Raw genomic sequence first — 24554 nt, 5'->3', positions numbered from 1 at the left:
GACAAACTATTTTGGCTTTATTTCACAAGAGAAGTTAAAATAAGTAACAGGCCAAATGAAACTCAACAGTAACTTAGAGCTTAATTAATTTCTCAATCACAATGGTTGCTAGCTTGAACACATTTAGATATTTAGATGGTATGTTGCAGGTAAACAGGAAGTGGTGATGGAGAAATGCAGTTGTCATAGAAGATCTGCAAGTTTTGGTCAACCTCCAGGTTATCTTTGAGGAATGTCTCCAGCTCCATTACTGTCATCTCATGGACACTGTTGCCCTCTTTGGCATTTTTGGCCAGAGCTGCGTGGGATGGGAATCGAATTCGGACATCATGGGGTGCATTTCTGTCATATTCTGTGCAGCAGTAAGCAGACCACTTGTCTTCTGGGATAGCCACCCGGTCCTGGTTGTTACGGCGAATCATGTTACCCCTGGTGGTCACCCCAGTTACAATGAAGGCAGTGCCACGACAGAAGTTGTTTAGACGGACTCGGATGCGCTCTTCATACTCACGCCATGGGCCAATGTTGAACTCACGGATCTCAGGGACTACATTGGTCAAAGTGTAAGTAGCGGCACGGTCATGTGGAGTGGACTGGTGCTGGTCAGGATTCAGGTGACCTCTCTCATAGAGAACCACGTCCGAATAGTCATCAAGGACCGCCTGGCTGTCTTCAAACTTCATATGCAGGTATCCAGTGGGGAAGGGCAGCATGTTTCCATTTCCATCTGTTTCAGCCAACTAAAAACAATTACAAACACACAAAGCGATTTATCATGATTTGTAGAGTTATTCGCTGTAATCTTTTTACAATACATTTTTGAAAGATTTTTTTAACATTGTATTAGGATCAGTATCAGTTTAGTAAGAGTTCACATAAGAGTTCAATTGCAAAACTGAAAATGTCTACTGAAGTTTTTTTTTTTTTTTTTTTTTTTTTTTTTTTTTTACTTGTTTTGAACACACTACAAAGAGGATACAGTAAACCTGTGCGTGACACTTATCCATTTCTGCAAGTCAACTCTTCACATGTCACTAAGAGTAGTAGTATATTCATGAGTAATTACATTTTGTAGCCTATTCAAACTTTTGTCCAGTTGACAGAATTGAATTTCTACTTTGCTTTACTCTTATGTGTTCATTTACTGTACAACTTGGTATACATACTTGGAACGAATTAAAATCTTATTAGCCATCCATTCTCTTCTTTCTATTATTACCTGTCCATGGGTTTTTAGAGTCATGACAATTTTACACCACTGCCAGAGCAACTGACAATTATATATTGTGAATGGCCAACAATTTTCAACATGTCACTCTGAATTGACTCTAGTGAAGGTAAAAAAAAAAAATGTTATTATTAGGTATTCATTGGCGTGGTTTCAGACACACACACATTCCCCTACCTGTGGTTCATACATCCAGGGATAGTCCACTCGTCTATCCCCCTCGGTTTTCTTGAATGAGTAGGCAGAATACACCGGAATCCTCTTTTTGGGGTCATATAAGGTCACATAGCGAGGCTTGTCTGCATAGCGCTGGCAGATTTTTTTCAGCCCCATGTCAGTAAAGCCCCGCGGTGGTGTTCCCATATACAGGGAGTCCTTGCATCTCTCCACGTGATTAAAGTCAGGAACTACTGTTGCCAAAGTTAAAGGCAAAAAGCACACAAAAAGGTTTAAAGATAGAAATAAGGACTGCATCGTGGTTCTTTTGCTGGCGCTGTGTGCTCTGTAACTGAGCTACAAAAGTGTGCAGTGATGAAAATGTAGTAGATGTTATATGTAAAGGTATGACTGTTAGAATGACCAAAGAAGGAGTGGTTGATTATACATTTGACTTTATAAGAGATAGACAAATAGGATGTAGTGCAAGTGTACTAAAATGCAAAATATGCCACTTGCTATCTATTGAGAAACTATAAGCTTAAATGGACTGTAAAATGTGTCCTCAACAAAAACATACCTGCAGTTTTGTTTCGTTTCATTCACACATGTTTAACACACAAACTCTATATATTTAGGCTGAATTCTTTTCTCAAATGGAAAACACTGTTCCATCTTGTGGTGTCATGTGGTAATACAGGACGTGCTCCAATGTGTTCCATACACCTTCACGAGAATCATTTGGATAATTTCAGCCTTGAGCTTTCCAATTTCTGCTGGACAAAAGGTAAAAGGTAGCTGTTAACTTGAAAATTGCTGCTTCATGACATAACAATTTGGAACAGAACAACCTAATAATCCAGGTCCATGTGTGAATGAAACAAAATACAACTCAGGTATGTTTTTTACAACAACATTTTAACAATATGCAATAACATTGCTAAAAGCTCAATCAATATTGGATAATATAATACCTTTAATTCACAGGTGATACACAGGTGATTTCAAGTTTTTTGATACAGCTCAAATAAAAGAATAAGATAATTGCTAAAAAATGGCAATGACATATCAGTTATTTATAAACTAAAACCATTTGTTTAATTTATTAGTCACTTATTATATTATTATATTAATTATGGCATTTGTGGATAAATGGATTAAGTGGTAGAGCGTGAATATAAATGTATGCTGTTTCATCTAAGGTAAATGCAAATGTTGTGTCATATAAACTTGAGCAACAGTGTCTCTCATTGACATGATAAGTCAGTTATGGTGACTGGTTGTAGTTTTTGCCCTGCCAGGCCATGCACTCTAATCTTGAGTTATGGCATCCATAACTTATGGAACTAGTGCTGATGATGCAGTTATATGGACAAACATAATTTAGCGGGCAGCAATTTGCCATTTATTGAATTAATCTATGTACTACATACCTCTTACATTTTTATATTTTGCTCATTTAACATTTATAAAAATTTTATTTAGTATTATTCAGCAACAGTTTAATAAATGGTTCACATTTACAATTCAATGCAGAGAGCCTACATGGTTTTCTGCACGTTCCATCTACATGTAGTAAAACATATTAACCACTTGGGGACACTGCAAGCTTGTTTGTTGATTTAACGTTTTATCTATTTACTCTTAAAGAGCTGTTATAATTCTTTGATAGAAAGTACAGCATGTTGTCATATACAAGATAACCTATCTAAGAACTTTTAATTATTATTAAGCATTCTAATCTAATTTCTTCTTTGTTTTCTGCAGATGGCAGCATCCTGCGGAAAATGAATTTTAAAAGGTGACAGTAAGTAATGTATTACTTGAATCTTCTGTTATAAACACTTAAATGATAAAACATTAATTGTTTCAAACATAGATATTTTATTTAATGTATGACTGTCTGTGCCACCAGGGGGCATGATTTAGCGAACTCCTAGTTGCCTGTGGACTGTCTTTGCTCAGTTCTGCTGCAAAGCTTGCTGATTGGTCCAAATAGCCACATGGGCTAGAGCAGTGTCCAATGGAGTTTCAGCTTAACATGGCTGTTGCTAAGGCACTTAAAGGCAGAAATCTGTCAGCGGTCTGCCTCCACCATTTCACTCGCCTGCCTCTACCGCTGCTGTTTCAGACCTCATCTCTCTGTGTGTGTGGTCTCTCATCAGACGAGCCCTCTCCTCTGAAGCCACAGGCTGTGAAAAGATTAGAGAAGTGCACAGGGATTTTGCATTTAGGGCACAAAGCAGAGCCCGGAGCTGTAGCCCCTCCTCCTGTGGTTGTCTTGGCACTTGACATTTGAGCTCAGATGAACTTTTGTAGTCTGTCACCTCAACACCCTTCCTTTTTTTTGGTTTTAATTCAACAAGATGCTGAAAATGCCACTTAATACAAAATACTGGCCATAGTGTGCATACCAGCTGACTATAATAATACATTTAGCTAAGGATGTGTGTTTAAGAATAGTAGTTCCTTCCTCCTGATAGTAATCATTAGAGTTACTGTCTATTTACTAGTACATTTTCGTTAAAGTAAAACATGTTCCAGAAAAAGTAATTAGTTATCAGTGCATTGTGTTGGTGAACCTGATGAAAAATGTCAGCTTCACATCTGTGGAGAGATTTAACATATTTGCTCTACTGTACTGGCACAGTTCCAATGCTCACTTGTTCCACACACACATAGTGCCTACTGTATGCACTCACACAGGAAGAGAGCAAAGAAAGAGCTCCTCCATGTCTCTGTCTGCTATTATTCCCCTCCTCTTACCCGTCTGTTCACAGCCAAATGTGATAGATAAGAGATTCTCCTCTCTGATTGGCTCAGGGCTCGTACTGGCAGCTACTTGTCCCGCCCCCTTGGTCTCAGCACATGGATCGGTCTGATGTGAGAGCCGAGCATCAGAGAGCGGAGTGGAAACAGGAAGAGGAGGAAAGGGGAAGAAAGGAGACAGGAGAGGACCGGGAGAGACAAGGTGGTGAGGAGTGAAAGGGAGGACCAGGGGACAAGGGTCGCAGAGGGTGTGAGGACCAAAGAGCACTCACTGAAAGAGGTAAAGAGAGCGGTCGCTCACTTCACAGGATGTTCAGGCGCTTGTCTCTTTAATTTAAATGTCCTGCCTACAGTGACACTCCATAGGAGTGAATGCGATTGCTTTTTTCTCTTGATTTGTCCTTTTGAGCCATGCCTTAATCTGCTGTGGTGTGTCTTGACTGAAGACACTGCAGTAGCTGTCTGCAGACTGTGCTGCACATTCATGCATGAAACACAGACACACACACGCAGAGCTCACATGCACGCACACACACACACACATACACACACACACACACACACACAGGGCTTACGTGCACACACTTGAGTGTAGGAGCAGGAATTTAGAAATGATGAATGTGGAGGCGAAGGGAACTGTTGCAGTAGCACAGTGTTGTGGTTACAGCTGTACTCGCCTATAACTGTTGAATAGCAGACACACAGTGGGTGTTTGGAGGCTGATAGTGCTTAGTAGGTAAACTAAGATTAATCTCATTTGAATTCAAGTCTAGACTTGGAGGCATTCTGGGCTTGCCTTTAATAAAACTTAGCTTTGCCCAGAGTGACACCAATGTATATATGTTAAGTTGTTTAAAATCGTATTTATAAATGAGATGCCTTTAATATATGACCTAAAACAGGGACTTTTATCAGGTAAATCAGCCGGTATTACCCCAGGCTTAGACAACCACCTGGATATTTCATCCGAGATGGCAACCTCACCAGGAAGCTGTCTAGCACACAGACACACACACAAACACAGCCATCTTTGAACCGGTTAACCCGATCCACTGCTTTTGTTCATAAATTTGTGACTATGGGGCATTGTCTGTTGAGAGACACCCCTCTTTCTTGTTCTTGACCTTGCCTTGGTACATTCCAGTACCCCTCGGAGGGCCGTGCTTTATGGAGCACACGCTGGCTCAGGCGGCTTTTATGGAAGGGGAGAAGGGGACGGAGCTGTGCAGGCTGTGGGGATGTTATTTTTAGAAAATCAGATACTGTATGTTGCTTCTCTGTGATTGTGACACTATTTTAGTCCCACTTCTATTGACATGACACACTGTCCACTTGTGCGTTGGTGGAGCTGGTCTGCCGGTGTCTGTGCCATGTTGCTCCATCTGTTCCCACCATGTCTGCACTCCTTGTGTTAGTGAGCGGCTGTAGGAGCCACCAGAGACAGGCCTGGTCTGGTGCAGCCCATCCTTCCTTTTATGGCATAGGATCTGTATCCTTCCTGCAGCACACATATACACACACAGGAACACTATATTACATGACAATTACACCATAATTACACTAAGATCTGGGTGAGACATGAACAGCACTCCTGCAACTGTCTGCTGCAGCACCCAAGAACACAGTTACCATCATTATAGTGGGCTGTATGTTTTCACATTAAATAGTTGGACTTTTGCCTTTAGATAAACACCACAATTCACATTTTACTCACTGATTCATGTAAGATATTTCAATCTTTTATGCAGCCCATTCCCACTCACATGTGCATGCTAACATTCCACACCTTGCTGGAAGCTCCCGGCTCTGGACGAAATGATATCATCGGTTGCCACGGATACAAGGACACAGCATGTAGAAAGGGAGGGGGGTGAGGCAAAGCCAGGCAATACTCTGTGCAAGCAAGAGAAAAGAAGGCTGTGATATTAGATATCAGAAAGGTCTCATTTAAGACAAGTTGTAAAGATTGTAAAGCAATATTCACACAGTAGAAGGACAAACTAAATAAACTGAGCATGTTTATATCTTAATTTCTCATATCAAATGTCTTTGTTTTGAGAGGGTAGAACTGCAGTAATTACTGTCCAGAAACACATGTCCTCAGTCAGAGAAAACAAGTGAGGTACATAACAGTGATATCTGAGGAGAGGCTGGGAGACCGTGAACAACACAGCACATTCTTTCTGACCTGTACATGTGTGCACCAACTGACTGGGGTATTTCCTCACTCCCTTCACTCTATGTTTCTGTGTTTTCCAAAAGCCAGTGGGAGCGAGCATGTCTATTTAAAGAGATCGGAGCCTGCAGAAGTCTGCTGTCTTGCAATCTTTACCTGACAGTGTCGAAGTTGGACCAGGAAATCTGCCTCCTTTTTCTTCAGCAGTCATTGTGAAGGTAACTCAAATGCATTTTGACATAAATATAGTTAAGACAATAAATCTGTGATGCAGATACCATAGAAACCCCTCACTGGACAAAAAGTGTTCTGCAGACACATGAATGAATGCAGAATTTTTCCTCTGTAGAAAAATCCCTCACCGGGGTTTCCTTGGTGACGGAAATGGTGTTGTAGTTTTATCACTTTGTGGCAGCTGACTTTTAACACTGCTCAGATTAATTGTTGGATGTGTGCTTGCACTGCACATTCTTTGTCTTGGGTTATCCTGTTGTAAAACAAAGCTTTTGCCTAACAGCAAAGTTAACCTTTCTGTTCATGACATCATTTGGCCTCTGAGTTTGATTCCAGATGTCTCCAATGAACTCTACACATATGGATTCAATACACAGCACAGCAGCATTGTTAGGCAGTCACATTTAAAAGTTAAATGGAAGCAAGGCATTACAACTGTGCTAAAAAAGTAAATTCCACAATGCAAATGGGAAGGTCTAAACCAGATGGGCTCTCTGTAGCTGTTATAATCTTCCCTTGTAGCGAGCTTAGGGTTAAGGCGAGAATAGCAGTCTTTTCTTGTCAAACAAACAGAGCAATTGAAACATGGTGTCTAACAATGTATTGCTTGCAGCATACCAAGCAGTGAGGAGGCAAGATTTCTCACAAGAATACTGCTATGTATGAATATTTCATCATGGATACATTATTTTAATACTACTGGGCATCAGCTGGTAGCTACAGTCCTGAACACATGAATACACTTTATAAACAGGATGTTAAGATATTATCACACAGTTTGTGCAGCATTTTGTATTGAGGCTAATGTTGTCAGTGCATAGGAACTCTTTGTCCATTTCTTCCAGTAAGAGTAATATCTGATAGCTGACTCTAAAAAGCCAGAGGCCCTTGCAGTAAAGTGTATCTGTTTGGTGTCCTTTCTAACCAGAGGGAACTGCTCTAAAGTCATTCACTTAGCTCTTTCACCACTCACAGTGGGGTCATTGTAGCAGAGCAACACCCATGTCATCACAAACAAACCTTTGTGGAACAAACCCAACAAGTGGGGATGCTCAATAAAACAGAATCTTTTTAACAACACTGTAAAATGTATACTAATAGTATAAAATATATAGTATAAAGTATAGTATAAAATATAGACACCTTCTAATTTGCAGCTTAAGTTAAGAAGCTGTTAGAAATCCATTAATAAAAGTGAAGTTCCTATTGCAGCGCTACTTTTAATAACCCTTGTTAGACATGGGACATGATTTTAAAAGACTTTAAAGCAGATATTTGTAAATAAGCTGAGACTTATTGAGTCTTTCAGTCTCTGCTCATGTTTCCTCTCTTTGTTCTTACAGTGAGGTTGCCATGGTCTTTCCTCTTAGTGCATGTTGTGTCTGTCTCTGCATGGCCACTGGCTGTGGTGGCTGCTGGGAAGCAGTGATTAGAGAGGCAGAATGCCCAATGCAGCTGTGGCTGACTGATGATATGTCCACTGAACAGGTCCAGCGCAGCTAACAAAAACACAAAAGGAGCTTTCACACGCTGTAGTCACACATCTGTAGTAGGGCTGCACTATGTATTGCAATGTATTTATTAAATCACAAAGGCTGCAAATATTTAGTTAATAGAATGTCCCCTGCAGAGAACAAAATATCATTTTTTATAAGGAAGTCTTGTTGTACCTGTAGTTTAGATCTCTTCAAACATGTTCTTATATGAATGTGATTCTTGAATATGTTTATTAGTTCATATTTCTGTCTTATATCAACTGGAATTGTTTACAATGTGCACACCAAACAGAATCCAACATTATAAACGTTTACTGCAAATCTAATAAATTATAATACTGATCACAATACTACACTGCAGTACACTTCTGACTTCTACATTGTTAAATGTGACTGAATATAATACCTTAGCAGTTTACCCGTAGTTACATATGGTGTACAGCAAAGTTTTCAGATCCAAGTATAATGTGTAGGGGATTCCTTATACAGCACTTATGAGGAAATCCCTGTATGTATGTATGTGTGTGTGTGTGTGTGTGTGTGTGTGTGTATGCATGTGTTCGTGCTGTTCAGTGTTGTCCAGTGACACTCTCTTTGTGGCAGGCTGCATGTATCACCCCGCGGAGCTGTACTCAGGCCGTAACACATGGGACTCCTACCCAGCTGGAGGACCTAACAGAGGACAGTGGCCCTCTGTACAGAGTCGGCCCTGGAGCCACGCTCAAAGGTCAGTAGCACTATTGCAAAACTCAAACCTTTATCTAAGCTTTTACTATTTGTTTATCTAGTGCCACAGATATCAAACTGAGCTATTTCTGTTCAAAATAAAAGGGTTTACACCTAAATTAATTCAACTTATACAGTATGTCACTTGCGTGCTGAATAAAACTGCATGGCAATGAGAGTGAAGCTTGAAAACTATTCAACTCAGTTTAGTTTGTGAAATGGCTTTCAGTATTAATAATATAAATAATTCAGATTTTTAATCAGTGCCATTCACACAAAAATAGTCAAATTTCTTCCTCCAAAGTCCAAACTCTGCTCCAAACCACATACTTTTACAGATAAAGGATTGACTGTGGACTACCGGTTAATTATGAAAGCTGATTATTGACTTAGACTAAGATAAACTTTATTGATTGTAAGGGAAAACAAAAATAAATTCTAATAATAATTATTATAACGATTGTAATAATTCAAAATAAGTAGCAAACATAGCAAGAGACTGGTGTCAAATAAGGTATAATTATACAAATGTGTATCTATAAATAAAAATAAAATACAGAAATATAGTAATACAAAATTGACGCTTCAAAATAACAAAATCTTTATCTGGAAAAGTTGCATTGGACATGCATACTTGTGACGCTATCTCTGTGTGCAAAGGGTCATCGTTGTGGGCCAAGAGTAGAGGTTTGCACTGATTCAAGTTCAGAAACACATTAGAAGCTGACTGATGAACTGGCTGTAATGAGCCTATTCATCTTGTGTCTCTTGAGCTGCAGCTGGGAGCATGTCTCCATCTGCAGTGTGAGAACCAGGACTCTGAATGAGGAAGCTGATTGTGACTGCAATGAATATGATGATGGCTAGAGCTATTAGTGTCTGATTAGAGATTTGTGCTACAAATGAACAGTCATGTCATAGCTGCTCTTTTAATAGAAAACTCCAACTTGACCTGAAGAACAACTTAAGTGTGGTTAGATTACATAAATAGCAAGGCAAGGTAAGACAAGTTTATTTGTATAGTACAATTCATACACAAAGTAATTCTTTACAGAATAAGAAAGACATTAAAATTACAATACAAAGAAATCAAAACAAACAACAACAATCATCAAATAATAATTAACATTAAAAGAGAGAGAGGGAAAAAAACCCAAATTCATTTTCATTTTGTACAAAAGTGGATTCAAGTATTCTTGAGAGTTACAAAGATAAATTAATTTCTTTTAGGGTAGTATTGCACATTCAAGTCTGGGCATGCTTCCTTTGTATTATAACATTTGATGACATAAGGCTATCAACAAGCTGGAGATGTCCACAGTACAGTAGTACAATCTTCCTATCCCTACATATTCTATTACTAAGACTAAACGTGTATAAAGTATTAATCATTTACATATAACTGGTTAGATTGTGAAATGAAATGAATGATTATTATTTGGGAACACTTTTGGGAAGCTTCTACTTGAATACTCAATGTTGAGAGTAGATGGATTTTAATGTGTTGCTGTGTATTTGGCTGTTAAGCAATAATTAGGGAGTTTAGTGGTACAATAATCCCAACCTGGGTTTTATTGCATTGGATTGTTGTGTGATGCTGTGGGGGATAACTGCTGGAAAAGGTAAATCCTGCTTGTTGAGAATTGGTACGTACAACACAGCGTCTTGAACTATGCAGGTATTTTATATATAAATATTTTCCCTGCCTCATTTGAGACACAAAATAAAACAAGCGGTTGGGGTTATGGCTTGACATTTTAGTCCTTAATTGTTGCAGTCTGGACTTCCAAGTAAATGGCAATGATAGAAGAAAACTTAGACATGTAATTATGGTGGGAAAGAAAAGCTTCCATGGAGATAAGACACAACAAAACAGCAATTTCCTATCACGAACATACATTTATATACATATACACTACACAAATGAGTGTCATTACTATTGTTATGTCCCTGTAGCAACACCAGCATCTGTTCTAACTATGCAGCTCTCCTGAGATACCATAACATCTTATATTTATATTAACAATAATTACTGTTTTTTTTTCTTCTAGATGCCAAGAGGGGCGCAACCAACCACACCATCCACCATCATATCGCCTCTACAATAGGTTAGTGCTGCATTTCACACCCATGTTTTTTTTTTTTTCCCTAACACAACACCACAACACTTGGTTAGCTTTTATGCTTGTGGTTTTTACTCAGAGAGGACAGATCAGTTGGCCATGTCCCAGGCAAGAATCTATCAAAGGGGCACCCCATGCGTGTTTGGGATGGCAAAGAGCAGCCATACAAGACCCAGAGCTGGCACCATGATTCTATGCGCTCTTTCCATAGTAGAGGGGGCAGCGGGTATCTACCAGGGCCGGGAGAGCACTACACCAACTGGAACAACAATGGTAACTCTTTGGTAAGAACTGCTGTGCAAAACACACATACAGAACTGTTTTGTATGTTCAGATATCAGATTAAAGGTTCACTATGTAACTTTTTTGGTGGAGAGTCCGCCACCTGTTTCCATGGAGATATTGCTTTAATTGGAATGCGTAAGACGTTAAACATATGTATCTTGAATTTGTTCAGTTACTGGTGTTTTTTGTATAGAAAATACACAGGCATTCTTACTGTGTGTGGGGTTGTGCTCTATGCTGTCCACAGATCTAATCTGTAACTTGACCTGGTGACATCATCTGCTTGTCTCCATGGAGAGAATTTTGTTTAATGCCATTCCATGGATCATTATGTTATAATTTGCACATTTTAAAAAGCAATATTAATCTAAAATTACTTAAAAGAAACATGTTTGCTGACTTCTGCATTAGGGAACTGTGGTCCTCAATGGGAGTTTACGTCGGCGTAAATATCATCACATCGGTCATGTAGCTGTCGGCTCCTCCTATTTTTTTTTTTTTCATTTGTACCAAAATGACTACACAACACTGCCGAATCCTGCACATCACAGATTAAGAAAATTTAATTGGATAACAAGTACAAAGCAGTGGGCGTATGCCGGTGGCAGTGAAAATGGGACTCATAGGCAATATGGTGTCTTGAAAATAAGTGATTAAAGATTGCTCAAACATGCACGAATCACTCCAAATACACTTTGAGGGTAAATGAGAAGGAAAACAACTATAATATGGTTAAAAGCTCTGAAAAGTAAATTTTATATAATAGGTTTGCTTTAATGTTGGCTGTGTGTTGTAGCCTCCTCATCGCAGCAGAGATCTCCCGTCACTGCCGGATAGATTTGCCCCGTCAGATTGTAGAAGGAGTTTTCCAGGTAGACTGGTAAACAACAGACCGTTACCATGGAAACGACCCGCCCTCCACCAGCGTAGAGAGCAGTTTCACCAGCACAGCCCACCTCAACCTTTGTCCCCTCGAGAAGAGTGTCCAGTCAAGAGGAGAAGGGACTCTGAGCAGGTGAGAGCACGTGGCCAAGACCCTGACAAAGGAGAGATTCTTTCACTGTAGAAAAGTGTGGACATTGAGTCAACTCTGGGGTGGCTATGTGTTAAGATGAAAAAAGAAAGAAGACAAAGCACACATTTTGTTTCTATGACAACATACATGTATAACGATTGTGAGCCTTTCTACGATCATTGTTTCATATTCTTAAAGAAAATATTATGTCTCTTACCACTTTGCAATGTAACATTTTTGTATCTATATTGCAGCTTTAACATTAATTCTAACTTTAATGCCAGTTATAATGTGGCCACTTTTCATATTTTCTTTTTTAGTCATTTCATCCTGGCTCAAGGCATTCAACATTACCTACCCATCCTCCGTCACCATCACGGTACCACCGCAGCAACCAAGAAGACTGGAAAAATCTGGGAGACAGGCCAGGACAGTACTCTGACTCTAGGCCCTCAACCTCTCAGCATCAGGTATAGTCAATTTTTAACTTATATAACTTATGAAATGACATAATATTCATGCTGACACTAAATACTGTTGAAGGAATCCTTAAAACCACATTCTGGAGGGAAAAGCAATGTAACATCTTTGAGTCGACCCCCACATCATGAAGGCAGGGGAAAAGACGAACGTAAGACCCCCTGTTCACCAGCAGATCACACTCGTGTGCCTTATAGTCACCAAAACCCCCACCACCATCAACGGCACACTGGCCTCAGCAGAACACAACAGCACAACTCCCCACCGCACCCTGTGGAGGACAAGGACTCACGCAACTACAAGCAAAGACTAGTAAGAAGCTGTCTATAATATTGTTTTTCAAGTAGTTGGACAATGCTAATCAACTGGACACAGTAATAAAACTTTGCAGAAAATTTTGCCTAAGATTAAAAATGATTTATGAGTGTTAGCAGGAAATGGGAGATATATTGAAAAACTTACAGTAAAATATTGCAGTTGTTTTGCAGTTAGTCCAAATTATTAAGTATATTGTCTATTATTAAAACTATTAAAAAAATATCAGAAAAAGAGACAGAGGTTAATGTTTTGATCCATTTATGTTCATTTCAATAACTGAACCTCAATCAAGACAGTTACTGCAACATTTTAGCACATTCTTGATGTATTGGTAAAATGTCATCTGAAGCTGCATTAAAGCTGCACTATGTAACTCTTTAGTTGGGGGTCTGACACCCTTATGGATATGTCATTTCTTTATCTGGAATGTTCCATAGCATAACCTTAAACTGCTATACCTTATATTAATTTTTAACATTTTAATTATGAAATTACAGATGGTTTATAGCGCAAAAATACCTAGAAAAACAGGCATTCTGACTGAGTGGGGTTGCCTCTCCACAGATCTGACCTTTACCTTGGTTTGGTTGGGTATCCATGAAAATAGAAAGGTTTAATACCATACTGTGAAAGACAAAGCCAGACAAAGCAATAACAAATCAGGCTGTTATATTTCTCTATTTTGCACAAAACAAATATTTTATGTTTTTGTCCAGGGGGCTCAGCACTGGGGAAGTTCAAGGGATCCAGGTCCCTCCAAGTCCTCTGCTGCAGACGCTTCAACTGTTTCATCCACACATTCCACTGCCAACAGCCCAAATGCCCCATGCAGTCCCGCTTCACATCGACGAGAAGGCTCCCCCATCAACCACCGTGGTAGTCCTGGCAAAAGTTCTCATCAGAAAGCCCACAGGAGTCCTAGTCATAGTCCAAGATCCAGTCCCTCTGTAACATTATCCACTAGCACAGGCTCCTCAGAAAAGAGCAGGAAGATCCCACAGCACCTGACATCCAAACAGTCCTCTCACAAGTCCAGAGAAAACAAGCTTAAGTCTAAAGAGAGAAAACTAAAAGATAAAAAGAATCGAACAGGTGAAGATAAAGATGACAGAAAGACTGAAGAAAGAAAACAGCGAAGGAAAAAAGAAGGGAAGTCCTCAGATGAGAGGAAGAAAAAGAAAATTAAAGCATTAAGAAAAGGAATTGATTCAAATGAGGGTGCTACTTCCATCTCCAGATGCAGTTCTACAGTAGAGGTCAAAGTAAAAATATCAGAAAATCGCAAACGCAGAGAAAGAAGTGAACTGGCTGACAAGGCATCCCACAGACTGGCTGCAAATATCCAGAATACTTCTAAAATCCACTCATTGCCCGGTAGAGACAGGCACACCTCAGCAAAGCAGTCCTGCAAATCTGATAATCATAAACCCCTGAAAAAGAACAGCACCAGCTCAAAGGCTCACCTCAAGAAGAAACTAAAGCGATCCCTCCATTCAAAACACAGGCAGGATAGGACAGTAGAAAAGACCACGTCTGTACTGGAAGGCACACACGCCAGCTCTCAAGATGCACTCCCTTCCTTACTGTTCAAAGCCTTAGAGCCACTCAGCACAGCATGTTCTGTAAGCTTGGAGCAACCCATCCGTGGGAACCAGATTGGGAAAAGACCCATTCTCAAGGCCCCAGATCTGCAGCCTGTAGGCATCATGGGAAGTTTGAGGGATTCTATGGACAATACTGCAAACAGTCCACCTGTGCTAAGTTGGCAAGGCTCTCCAGTGTCTGTAGAAGATGATGACGAACTGGAAAAGGGAGTAATAAGTAGACCTGTCCTGCAGCCTAGCCCGACGCAGTCCCCTTGTCCTGAACATAACATGGATTCTGATGGTAACACTGATGTAATCACAAAAGATAGTACATTTGAGCTTCCCATTATAGTAGACAAGGTAGAAAGCAATAGTCTGGTGTACAATCATAAAAAAGGTATGGATGATGTTTTTAAAAGCTTGGCCACTTTTCTTGGAGGGCAGAGGATTCCGTGTCGGGGTGGTCCCTTTGGCGGGCCTCCTAGTGTGGACTCAAAAGGAGTGAAATATTCTTCATCTCTCTCAATACAACCAGACATTCACAGTCTTGAGAATCAAGATGCCTCCTCTTCATCAACACCCACTAAGGAGTTACCTGCTCACTCTACCTCAGGTGCAGTTTTGAGTCCATCTTTTAATGATAGCCCCATGCAGAAAAGGCAAAAAGAAGATGGTATTGTGAAAGAAGAGAAAGAAAACAATATGGAGGGCGATAATGAAAAGCTGCAGGCCCCTCTTCTGGACAGCTCACTAAGCGCTGAGCTCACACTAACCACAACACACACAACTGCGCTCCCAGGCTTTATCCACATGCCTGCCAAAACAGAGGAAAGAACTGCAAATCTAGAGTGCCCTGACTCGGACAGAAAGAGAAAACATCCAGCTCACGATGGAAACCAGGAAGAAGAAACAAAAATGAAGAAAAACAAAACAGAAAGCAGTGCTGTTTGTCATAAAAACAAAACAAATGAAATTAAAGTTGAATGTAAAAAGCCTGTTTCATTCTCAGTGCCGGTCATCTGCAGAGAACTCCTACAACAAAGCATGAAAGGGCAGACTCAGGAAAACCAAACTTCACACAGCAAAGACATCCAAGCAGACAAGAAGCCACACATTGGTAGCATGGAGGCCACACACACTACTGTAAACACAAAACAGAATGAGAAAAACATCACAAAGGCAGCTGGAAACAAGACCTCAAGGTCAACTATAACAATCAATCTGACAAAATTATGTGTCACTGCACCAGCATCAAAACCCCCAGTACCTCCAAAAGACCCTCTCAAATTGAAAGCTCTGTCTCTGGGCATGTCCAAGGAGGTTAAGATCCTTTTGGTCCGAGTCAAGAGTGATGGGCGCCAAACATACAACATATCTGAAGTAGAGGAGCAGCGGATTCCTCTGTCTACAATCAGCATTCACAACACGGCCTCTGAGCTGATCAAAGCCTGCAAGTGAGTCTAGCATCTAATATTAATGTGCAAAAGACGTTTCTTTTTCTTTTTTTCTTTTTTTTTGATGAATCATGGCTTTATGCATGCCTTTTTATCTCTGTGTTCTAGGGGAGTCAGGGTGAAGGGGAAATTTAAGGAGTCATACCTGCTCCCGGCCTTTTCTGTTAAGCCCAACATTGAAGTTCAAATCCCAATTCCTCGGGACAAACTCAACCCTCCCACTCCCAGTATTTATGTAAGTTCTCTACATACATTACCTCACCAAACTGCATAAAAAATCATTCATAATCACAAAATGCTCATTGCATTGAATGTATTTGTATATATGCATGTCTACATCATTTCTAGAAAAAATAATTATGAGTTGTGTTTACAGTTAGAGAGCAAGCGAGATGCCTTCTCTCCAGTCCTCCTTCAGTTCTGTACAGATCCTAAAAATGCTGTTACTGTCATCAGAGGACTGGCTGGCTCCCTCCGTCTCAGTAAGTTTATTTTTATTGACTTTACATTTCACTGCTTTGTTTGTTGTTGTTTTATTTTTGTATACACATTGTACTTACTGTATTTATTTATTTTAGCTTTTACATATTTGTGAGTGACATAAGATTGCCTGTATCACACTCAAAGAATATATAGTAGCTGAAATTGTCATGCTCAGGTAATCCTGACCAAGCCTAGCTCAAGATCTGATCAAGATTGAACCCACTGCTATTGACATACTAGTAGTTGGCCCAGTGAAGCATGGGTCAAATACAGAGGATATATTTCCCCATGGGGGCAAACAGTGAAGTGTACCATAACCTGCATATTTGTTTTTACTGCTATTGCTATTGGTTTATAAAATACTAAAAGACATTTAAGAGTGAGAGCCTAACTGAAAATATATTAGTATATAATATATAATATTGGAATTATAATATTGCATTTTATTGCAGTGCTTATAGTGATGATTATCAATGTTTTTTTTTTTTCTGTTTACTAGATCTTGGATTGTTCTCCACCAAGTCCTTGGTGGAGGCAAACTCCGACCATGCAGTGGAGGTGCGGACTCAGGTCCAACAGCCCGCCGACGAGAACTGGGATCTGAAAGGCTCCTCTCAGACATGGCCCTGTGAAAGCAGCCGCTCACACACCACAATTGCCAAATATGCCCAATATCAGGCCTCCAGCTTCCAGGAGAGTCTAGAGGTGTGCATTGTTCTGCTTTGAGCTAACACAGTGACAAGAAATAAATTATTATATAATAATTATAATTATATAATAATATATATAATAATTATTATTATTATATATATAATTTATTTTTAACCAATATAAATGTCTTACAGGATGAGAAAGAGAGTGAGACTGAAGAAGAGGAAGATGAAGACAAGTCAACTGAATCTGCTCGAACTAAATCTGTATCATTAGCAAATAGTAAAAGCACCTCAGCCAAAGTCAGTTCTGCAGCTAGTAAAGGTCTTGGTACCAATAACACCAGGTTAGCTCAAGTACTGATGCTGCTTGAGAAAATTAGCACCACTTCTTAAAATAATACTGACTTGAGTCTTGTTTTTTTTCCAGCTCAGAGCAGAAACCAGTAGGAAAGGTTATAAAATTTGGGACCAATATTGATCTCTCTGATCCTAAAAGGTGAGATCCAATAGGGATAAATATGTTTTTCAACAAAATACAGGGAAGATAATCAAGCTAACACCAGACTGATCACTCTGTATCACTCTGAATTGATTTGAGAAAAGGATGGATGTCATGATGAATATCTGAAGCTGATGGGACGAAGCATTACTGCAGCAGAACAAGCAAAGAAATTTTACTTTTGTTTATATCATTTTAGAGAAAACACATATTTCTCATCCATAAATGCATAAATCAAGTAGCCTCTGTAGAAAGAAAATAATGCATATTTCCACTAAAATAGGTGGTACATCCATTGGCACTGCCATCTTTGTTTTGGTTTGTTTGAGTAGTTCATTTTTGGCTTCTGCCCAAACCACAATACTGCTCTGTGATTGTTCTGACCAACTGGTTAAGCGGGCCCAATTGCGACAGTGGAAGCTCAGTCAGATGGATTCTTATAAGTTTTGAGCTCACAACTATCATGAGAATTCATCTTGCTGGCCAGGTTAGAGGAAAAATAGAAAGCTGAGGATTGTTTACTCATCTCTTGTCATTATGAATATTGTTTGTATGTATTTTTTATTGCTTGTATGTTTTGACTTGATTAATTGCCTTTGCTATCTGACCTGTTGTGTGTAAACAGGTGGAAGCCACAGTTGCAGGAGCTGCTGAAGCTGCCAGCATTCATGAGAGTGGAGTCCAGTAACAACATGCTGAGCCACGTGGGTCACACCATCCTGGGCATGAACACTGTGCAGCTCTACATGAAGGTGCCAGGCAGTCGCACTCCAGGTATCTGTCCATACAAGGCACTCGGATAATATTTCCTCTGCATTCAAATTTTGATTAATCTAAAATTATGTGTAACTTTTTTCCATAAGGTCACCAAGAAAACAATAATTTCTGCTCAGTCAACATCAATATTGGACCTGGTGACTGTGAATGGTTTGCTGTTCATGAAAATTACTGGGAGTCTATCAACAAGTTTTGTGAGAAGTGAGTATAATGGGTCTGCTTTTTTGTTCACATCAGAGGGCCTGCATGATTTGAATTTCTACTGGTTGAGATGCAGTATATTCTAAACATCAACAACAGCATCAGCATACAATCCCAGTTGTTTCTGTGTTGTGGTATCAACAACAGCAATGCAATATCAGAGCAGCAGAAGGGACTATGTGGGCAGTTTCCATATAACTGCCAATTTAACTGATTTAATTGTATTTGTCTTCAGACATGGTGTAGACTACCTAACTGGGTCATGGTGGCCAGTCCTTGAAGACCTCTACAGCTCCAATATCCCTGTTTACCGCTTCATCCAGAGACCGGGCGACCTGGTCTGGATCAATGCGGGGACTGTGCACTGGGTTCAGGCTGTGGGCTGGTGCAACAACATCGCCTGGAATGTGGGTCCACTAAACTGTGAGTTACCAAGCAAGATGTTATCTCATATTACTAATTAAATCTAGTGGCCCACATGCCGCCATCCTCACCCACTGCTGTCTGGTTTATTTTCTCTTTCAGCATACCAGTATCAGCTGGCTCTGGAGCGCTTTGAGTGGAATGAGGTGAAGAAGGTTAAGTCAATCGTCCCAATGATCCATGTTTCATGGAATGTGGCTCGAACCATCAAGATCACAGACCCAGACACGCATAAGTTGATCAAGTAAGTTCTGGCTTTACTGAGGGCAATATAGAATCTGTTTTTAAAAACAGTACTGCAAACTGACTAAATACATTTTGAATGTATCTGCTGTATGTTAAAGTTTTGTGGAAAGTTTTGAGAACTTCTAAGAGAGTTCTGAGAGACACATGTTTTTGTAAAATGGCAGCCTTCCCAGTGACCAGGTCTAACCATTACCTAAAATTATTATTAGGCTTGACATACAGTAGAAAACAAGATCTCCCTCTTCTGAGTATATTTGTCTGCAGGTTGAGTTTTATTTCACTTTTTAAAAATGTCTCCTTTTCTTGCCATCTTATTCAGACACTGCCTGATGCAATCCATCAAGCACATCCAGATTCTCAGAGACCAGCTGGTAGCATCTGGAAAGAAAATCTCCTATCAGAGCCGCGTGAAGGACGAGCCCGCTTATTACTGCAATGAGTGTGACGTAAGAGTTTTTAAATACTTTTAAATTCATCCTAAAACCTAGACTTAAGGAGACTCTTGTTTGTGTGCAGCTGGAGGTATTTAACCTGCTGTTTGTAACAAGTGAAAGCAGCAGTAAAAAGTCCTATGTGGTGCACTGCGAGGACTGTGCGCGGAGGAAGAGTCCAGCCCTCACAGGAGTAGTGGTGCTGGAACAGTATCGTATTGAGGAGCTGATGAGGACCTATGACACCTTCACTTTGGTCAGTGTCAAGTGTTTACAAAAGCATCTACTTTTCTATGAACAATGTAATCAATACTAAGACACTTCACCCGCCTCACCAATTTATTCATGTGATGTGTGAGTCAGATTAGTGGTGATTAAATGGTGCAGATTGACTGCTTTACCTCTGTCAGTCTACCCCAGGGCAGTTGTGGTTCGAAGTATCTTACTGAGATGTATTGTGGGGAGGGAATCGATAATGTAGTGCAAAGTACTTTTAAGTATTTCAGAGTACTTTGAAAGTCACCATCCTAATCCAACATTGTATTGTTATTATGAATAAAGGTTAAGTGAATTTGGATTACAAACATACAAAAAGTAAACTATCATACTAATATAGCATGGAGATAACTTGTACATAGATGCTCACTTAATTTCAAGTGAGTATAACAAGTAGAATGTGTGTTATTCTGGTGCTATTCACAGCTGACTCTTTTATTCTCTCCTCCGCAGGCACCAATGCAGATTCCAAAGTGACAGCTCCTCCCTGGTGTCTATCAGCCATAACCAAAACTCTAATGGCAGCACAAACATTGTCCTGAAGGCAATCTGTTCCTGTTTTTCAGCCAATCACGTTTACTCGGTATTGTTTACATCACACAAACACAACATGGATACTCAGCCAATCCAACAATAGCTCACTGTCTTCCCCAGCTGCTGATTGGACGTGTGTTGTAGAAATAGAATGACTAGAATGGTTAATTTTTCATATAAGAAGCATTTTTACAAATAAATGTGAGCTTTGCTAGCACTGAAAATCAGGTTCTTTGTTCAACGGACACTGCTGTGATTTCAAAAGCGTCAAGTAGCCGGTTTTATGTGTAATTCAGGTACTTTTATGCAAATTTACTACTAGGAACTTTTCTACACCAATCTAGTTATTCTGTGTCCATGACATTGCTGTGATTCTGTCGTACCAGCAGGGGGACCTCTTCTCACAAGTAGCTGATTGTCACATTTGGCATCTACTGGTTTTTGTTTTGGTATTCAGGTAACATTGTCACTTGTAATTTCTGTATGTATACTCTTCGAGGTGCTATCCAATTCATATTTATTCCGCTTAGATACTTAAAAAATAACATACCAGCCTAGAAGTACACCACATTGGCCTTGTGAACTGTATTTAGAGGAGTGGTAATTGGAGGTTCAAACTTAAGACACATTTTTATGTAATAACTATACAAACAAATGGAAACATTTTCTCTAAAATACGGGTTTACTAAAGGACTAATATGGTTTTATTCTTAGTTGGAAGTCTGTGTGGGAAACTACAATTCTATTTCCAGATAACGGTGTTTGGTGTTGTTTCTATTGTACACAAATGAAAACACAGTTTTATTTTTGGAATGGGAATACAGTCCCAGTTTTATACCTCTTGTGTTCTCTTGTTATTAGATAAGAAATTGTAAATTGTGCATTAATTTATAGAGTTCTCGTTGGTGTGCATAGATGCAGTACAAAGTAAGGGGTATGTGCTGAGCTCCTTGAAGTCTGATTAAGTAATAATGTCCCTAGAGACACACAATCAAAGCATGCAAGCCAGTGAGGGCGAGCGGGTGAGCTGCAGCATTTTACTTCTCCAAAATGTTCTCTCAGTGTGCACTTCTCTGTCCACTTAGGTTACATGTTCATTGTTAGCACTTAAATCAAGTAAAGTCTGTTTTTAAACATACAGACAGTTGTTTTACAGTTCAAATGTCATGTAAATAGACATAAAGACTCAATCTGTTATATAGACAGTACTGCGCAAAAGCATTTAACTATATAGCCAATGGGTCTGTATTGCAAAATTATACAGAACCACTTTAAGACAAAGCTGGATCCAAGCATTTTCCAAGCATTTACAACTAAAAAGCTAAATTCTCTATTTATTGAGCTCTTAACTGCATTTTAGGTTTTCTCAAGCTCTGCACAGTACTGTTATATAAATTCAGTTTACCTCACAGTTAGACAGGTGTAACAGTGAACATCTTAACAATACATTTTCCAATTCACTGGTGTATAGAATGTTTCAAACTTGGCTCTGCCCACGCCCATCACTCTGTGCACACCATGCAATGTACATAATGTATTGTTTAAAAGTCTAATGCAAGAACCAATGTAGTTTTGTTCTCAGTCAAATGTATTGTTTATATTGTTTGAATACTTCAGTCATTTGCTTCGGCTTTGTTGTTGCTATATTCTAATATCTTCATAAATACTCTCTTTAATTGAATTGTGGGGCTCTGAACCCACTTTTATACCTCTTTTTTGTTGTCATTTTCGTTGGATATTAGAGAAAATTGTAAATGCTAACATTATTTATAGTGTACATTGTTTTTCTGACATATTTATTGCATATCAAAGGTACTTCATGTAAGAAGGGGCTACAAGGTATTTTCAAAAGTACAAGGGTAAAAGAGAGTAGAGAGGGCAAGTGCAATTGGGGGCAGGTTTATTTACATGGTGCTAGACCCCTCCTTGCCTCAGTGCCCCTCATCAACAGCATTAAATCATGTATGGACTCAACACTCACATTTCTGGTGCTTTTACAACCCATAACAAGACTGGTTACATAAATGAAATGATGTCTTTGTACTGTATCAAAATTAGCTCTTTTCCAGCTCTCTTTCATTGTATAAAACTCATGAATGGTGAGGCATTAGTGGTTTATGAACATAAGCGATTGTTCATGTTATTGTTGAGACTTTTGGGGATCTGACTTGTAAAGGCGTGGTTTGTTTTCTTTCCCATGTCTTGTCTAATTTGAATTATTTGACTGTATTTATGTCCTTTTGTTCTCTTGACTTGTTTGATTCATGCTGCACTTGTTTCTTTGAGAAGTCACATAGAAAAAACCTGAGCCAGACCTGTCTTAAATCCCTCTGTGATTTTCTGTGACATATTGTATTGTTGTTGAAGAAATAAAAAAGATTTTGATAAATTGTTCACCATTAGTGTATGCATTGTAGCAGTACAGTATAGACATAAGTGAAACTGTAATACATTTTAAACTGATAAAGGGTGTGTCTTCTGTTAATCCATAAAGATGCTGCTGATTTGCTTGGAATGTTCCATAGTAAGGCATAAACTTGCCTAACTCCATAGAGACAAGCAGTAAAGTAAAAAGTGAAGAGTACAAATATCTGGTAGACCCTCCACCTGAAAACACCCAGTGCACCTTTAGATATTTTCTTGAGAATGAAAAAAAGAGAAACAATGATTGCAGTAAAGTAAACTTTTATGTTCACGTTAATGTTTGACCACGTGACACATTTCATTGTTTACAATCAACTTTCATCCAATCAGAATATAGCAAATATGGCTAAAACTAAACTACTGAAAACAAAAGCTGAATCAGCACACATTTGCAAGGCTGATGAAGTCTGATGAAGCATAGTATAAATTGCAGGTAACAGAAAAATCTAAATGGTGTTACAAACTACTATATGCCCAGATTTAGCAAAAAATAAATAAATAAATAAAATAATAATAATAATAATAATAATAATAATAATAAATAAAATTGTCTATTAACTGAATCTAACCAAATAACCTTCTAATGCCCATAATTAGCGTATTGTTTAGTCACATTTTTGTAGGCTAGCTAATTGTGCTGTAGCCTGGGTATAGTAGTAATATCGTTATCTAGTTTTGGACCCCTATAGCCCATGTCTTTTCTCAACAAATAAAGGTAATTCGCTTCCATAGCTTTGGATATTAGTGACGTTTTGGTGTTATAATGACCACATTTACGTCCTCTTTCCTCAGCTGCAGTTCAAAGTAAAACCACTGGATGGCACTGATGGACCATGCGCGTTGCCTCTTCTGGGCTGTGGACTGACTGAGGGAGTGAACAGTGGCATTTCTCATTTTCCTCCCCCTCCTACATTTTTCTGATACCATCTTGTCAAAGCTGCAGCTGCTCCATTTAAAAAGCCAAGCAAATCAAACCGCTCCAGAAACTATGACATTTTTACTGATTATGCAGTACCCATAAGGGCTAAAGAAAACATAATCACTAGACCTATATGATACAGAATTTACTATCTAAAGTTATGGCGAAAGAAGCACTCAGTTTTGTACTTAAGTAAAAGTATAGATGCACACCAAATATTCAAGTTAAAATATCAAACAAAAAATGCTTTAACCAAAAGTACTGAAGTACCAGTTAAAGTGTCAAATATGGTGATGTTTATAAAGAATTATGTGGATTTTTCATTAGCAAAAGTTGAAGTTCTACCATATAGTGGAGTAGAACACACAAATATCTGCTGCATGTACTTTTGTATTTGATCACTTTCCGGCACTACTAAAAATCCACTCTAAACTGTTCTTCTTCCTATTTGGTATTGTTGTTGACTTCTTGGCCTTGTCTTTGTCAGGTCAAGGGTGAGGGGACAGGAGGTTGCCAAATGTGCAGATGCTCTCCGTAAACCAGGACCACAGCAACGGATATCCCGCTTCCAAGGACAGGAAGGTTGCTCTTCCTCTACCAACCCCCTAAGATTAACGTATAAAATACATCGTAATACCACCG

General features: G+C 39.2%; 2 protein-coding genes across 2 annotated transcripts; one reads left to right on the top strand and one right to left on the bottom strand.

Moving 5' to 3' along the window:
- On the bottom strand, positions 1 to 1743 carry LOC110165150 (endonuclease domain-containing 1 protein). The gene is made up of 2 exons (XM_020930321.2): positions 1406 to 1743; positions 1 to 740 (listed from the first exon to the last, which is right to left on the bottom strand). Exons 1-2 carry the CDS (start codon positions 1700 to 1702, stop codon positions 132 to 134), a joined length of 906 nt encoding a protein of 301 aa, XP_020785980.2. The 5' UTR covers positions 1703 to 1743; the 3' UTR covers positions 1 to 131.
- On the top strand, positions 548 to 22963 carry LOC110165024 (uncharacterized). The gene is made up of 23 exons (XM_020930173.2): positions 548 to 689; positions 3152 to 3191; positions 4208 to 4433; positions 6416 to 6547; positions 8663 to 8786; positions 10837 to 10893; positions 10988 to 11192; positions 11990 to 12208; positions 12529 to 12678; positions 12752 to 13000; positions 13723 to 16046; positions 16155 to 16281; positions 16423 to 16528; positions 17029 to 17234; positions 17375 to 17526; positions 17610 to 17678; positions 18307 to 18455; positions 18545 to 18659; positions 18895 to 19082; positions 19185 to 19326; positions 19648 to 19774; positions 19845 to 20015; positions 20489 to 22963. Exons 5-23 carry the CDS (start codon positions 8668 to 8670, stop codon positions 20510 to 20512), a joined length of 4899 nt encoding a protein of 1632 aa, XP_020785832.1. The 5' UTR covers positions 548 to 689; positions 3152 to 3191; positions 4208 to 4433; positions 6416 to 6547; positions 8663 to 8667; the 3' UTR covers positions 20513 to 22963.
- The last annotated feature ends 1591 nt before the right edge of the window (positions 22964 to 24554 follow it).

This window comes from Boleophthalmus pectinirostris, unplaced genomic scaffold, assembly GCF_026225935.1.
Source record: "Boleophthalmus pectinirostris isolate CB_2022bp ecotype Guang Dong unplaced genomic scaffold, ASM2622593v1 HiC_scaffold_12, whole genome shotgun sequence".
Taxonomy (NCBI): domain Eukaryota; kingdom Metazoa; phylum Chordata; class Actinopteri; order Gobiiformes; family Gobiidae; genus Boleophthalmus; species Boleophthalmus pectinirostris.
Note: the sequence above shows the minus strand (reverse complement) of the source record. Positions and strands in the feature narration are given on the sequence as shown.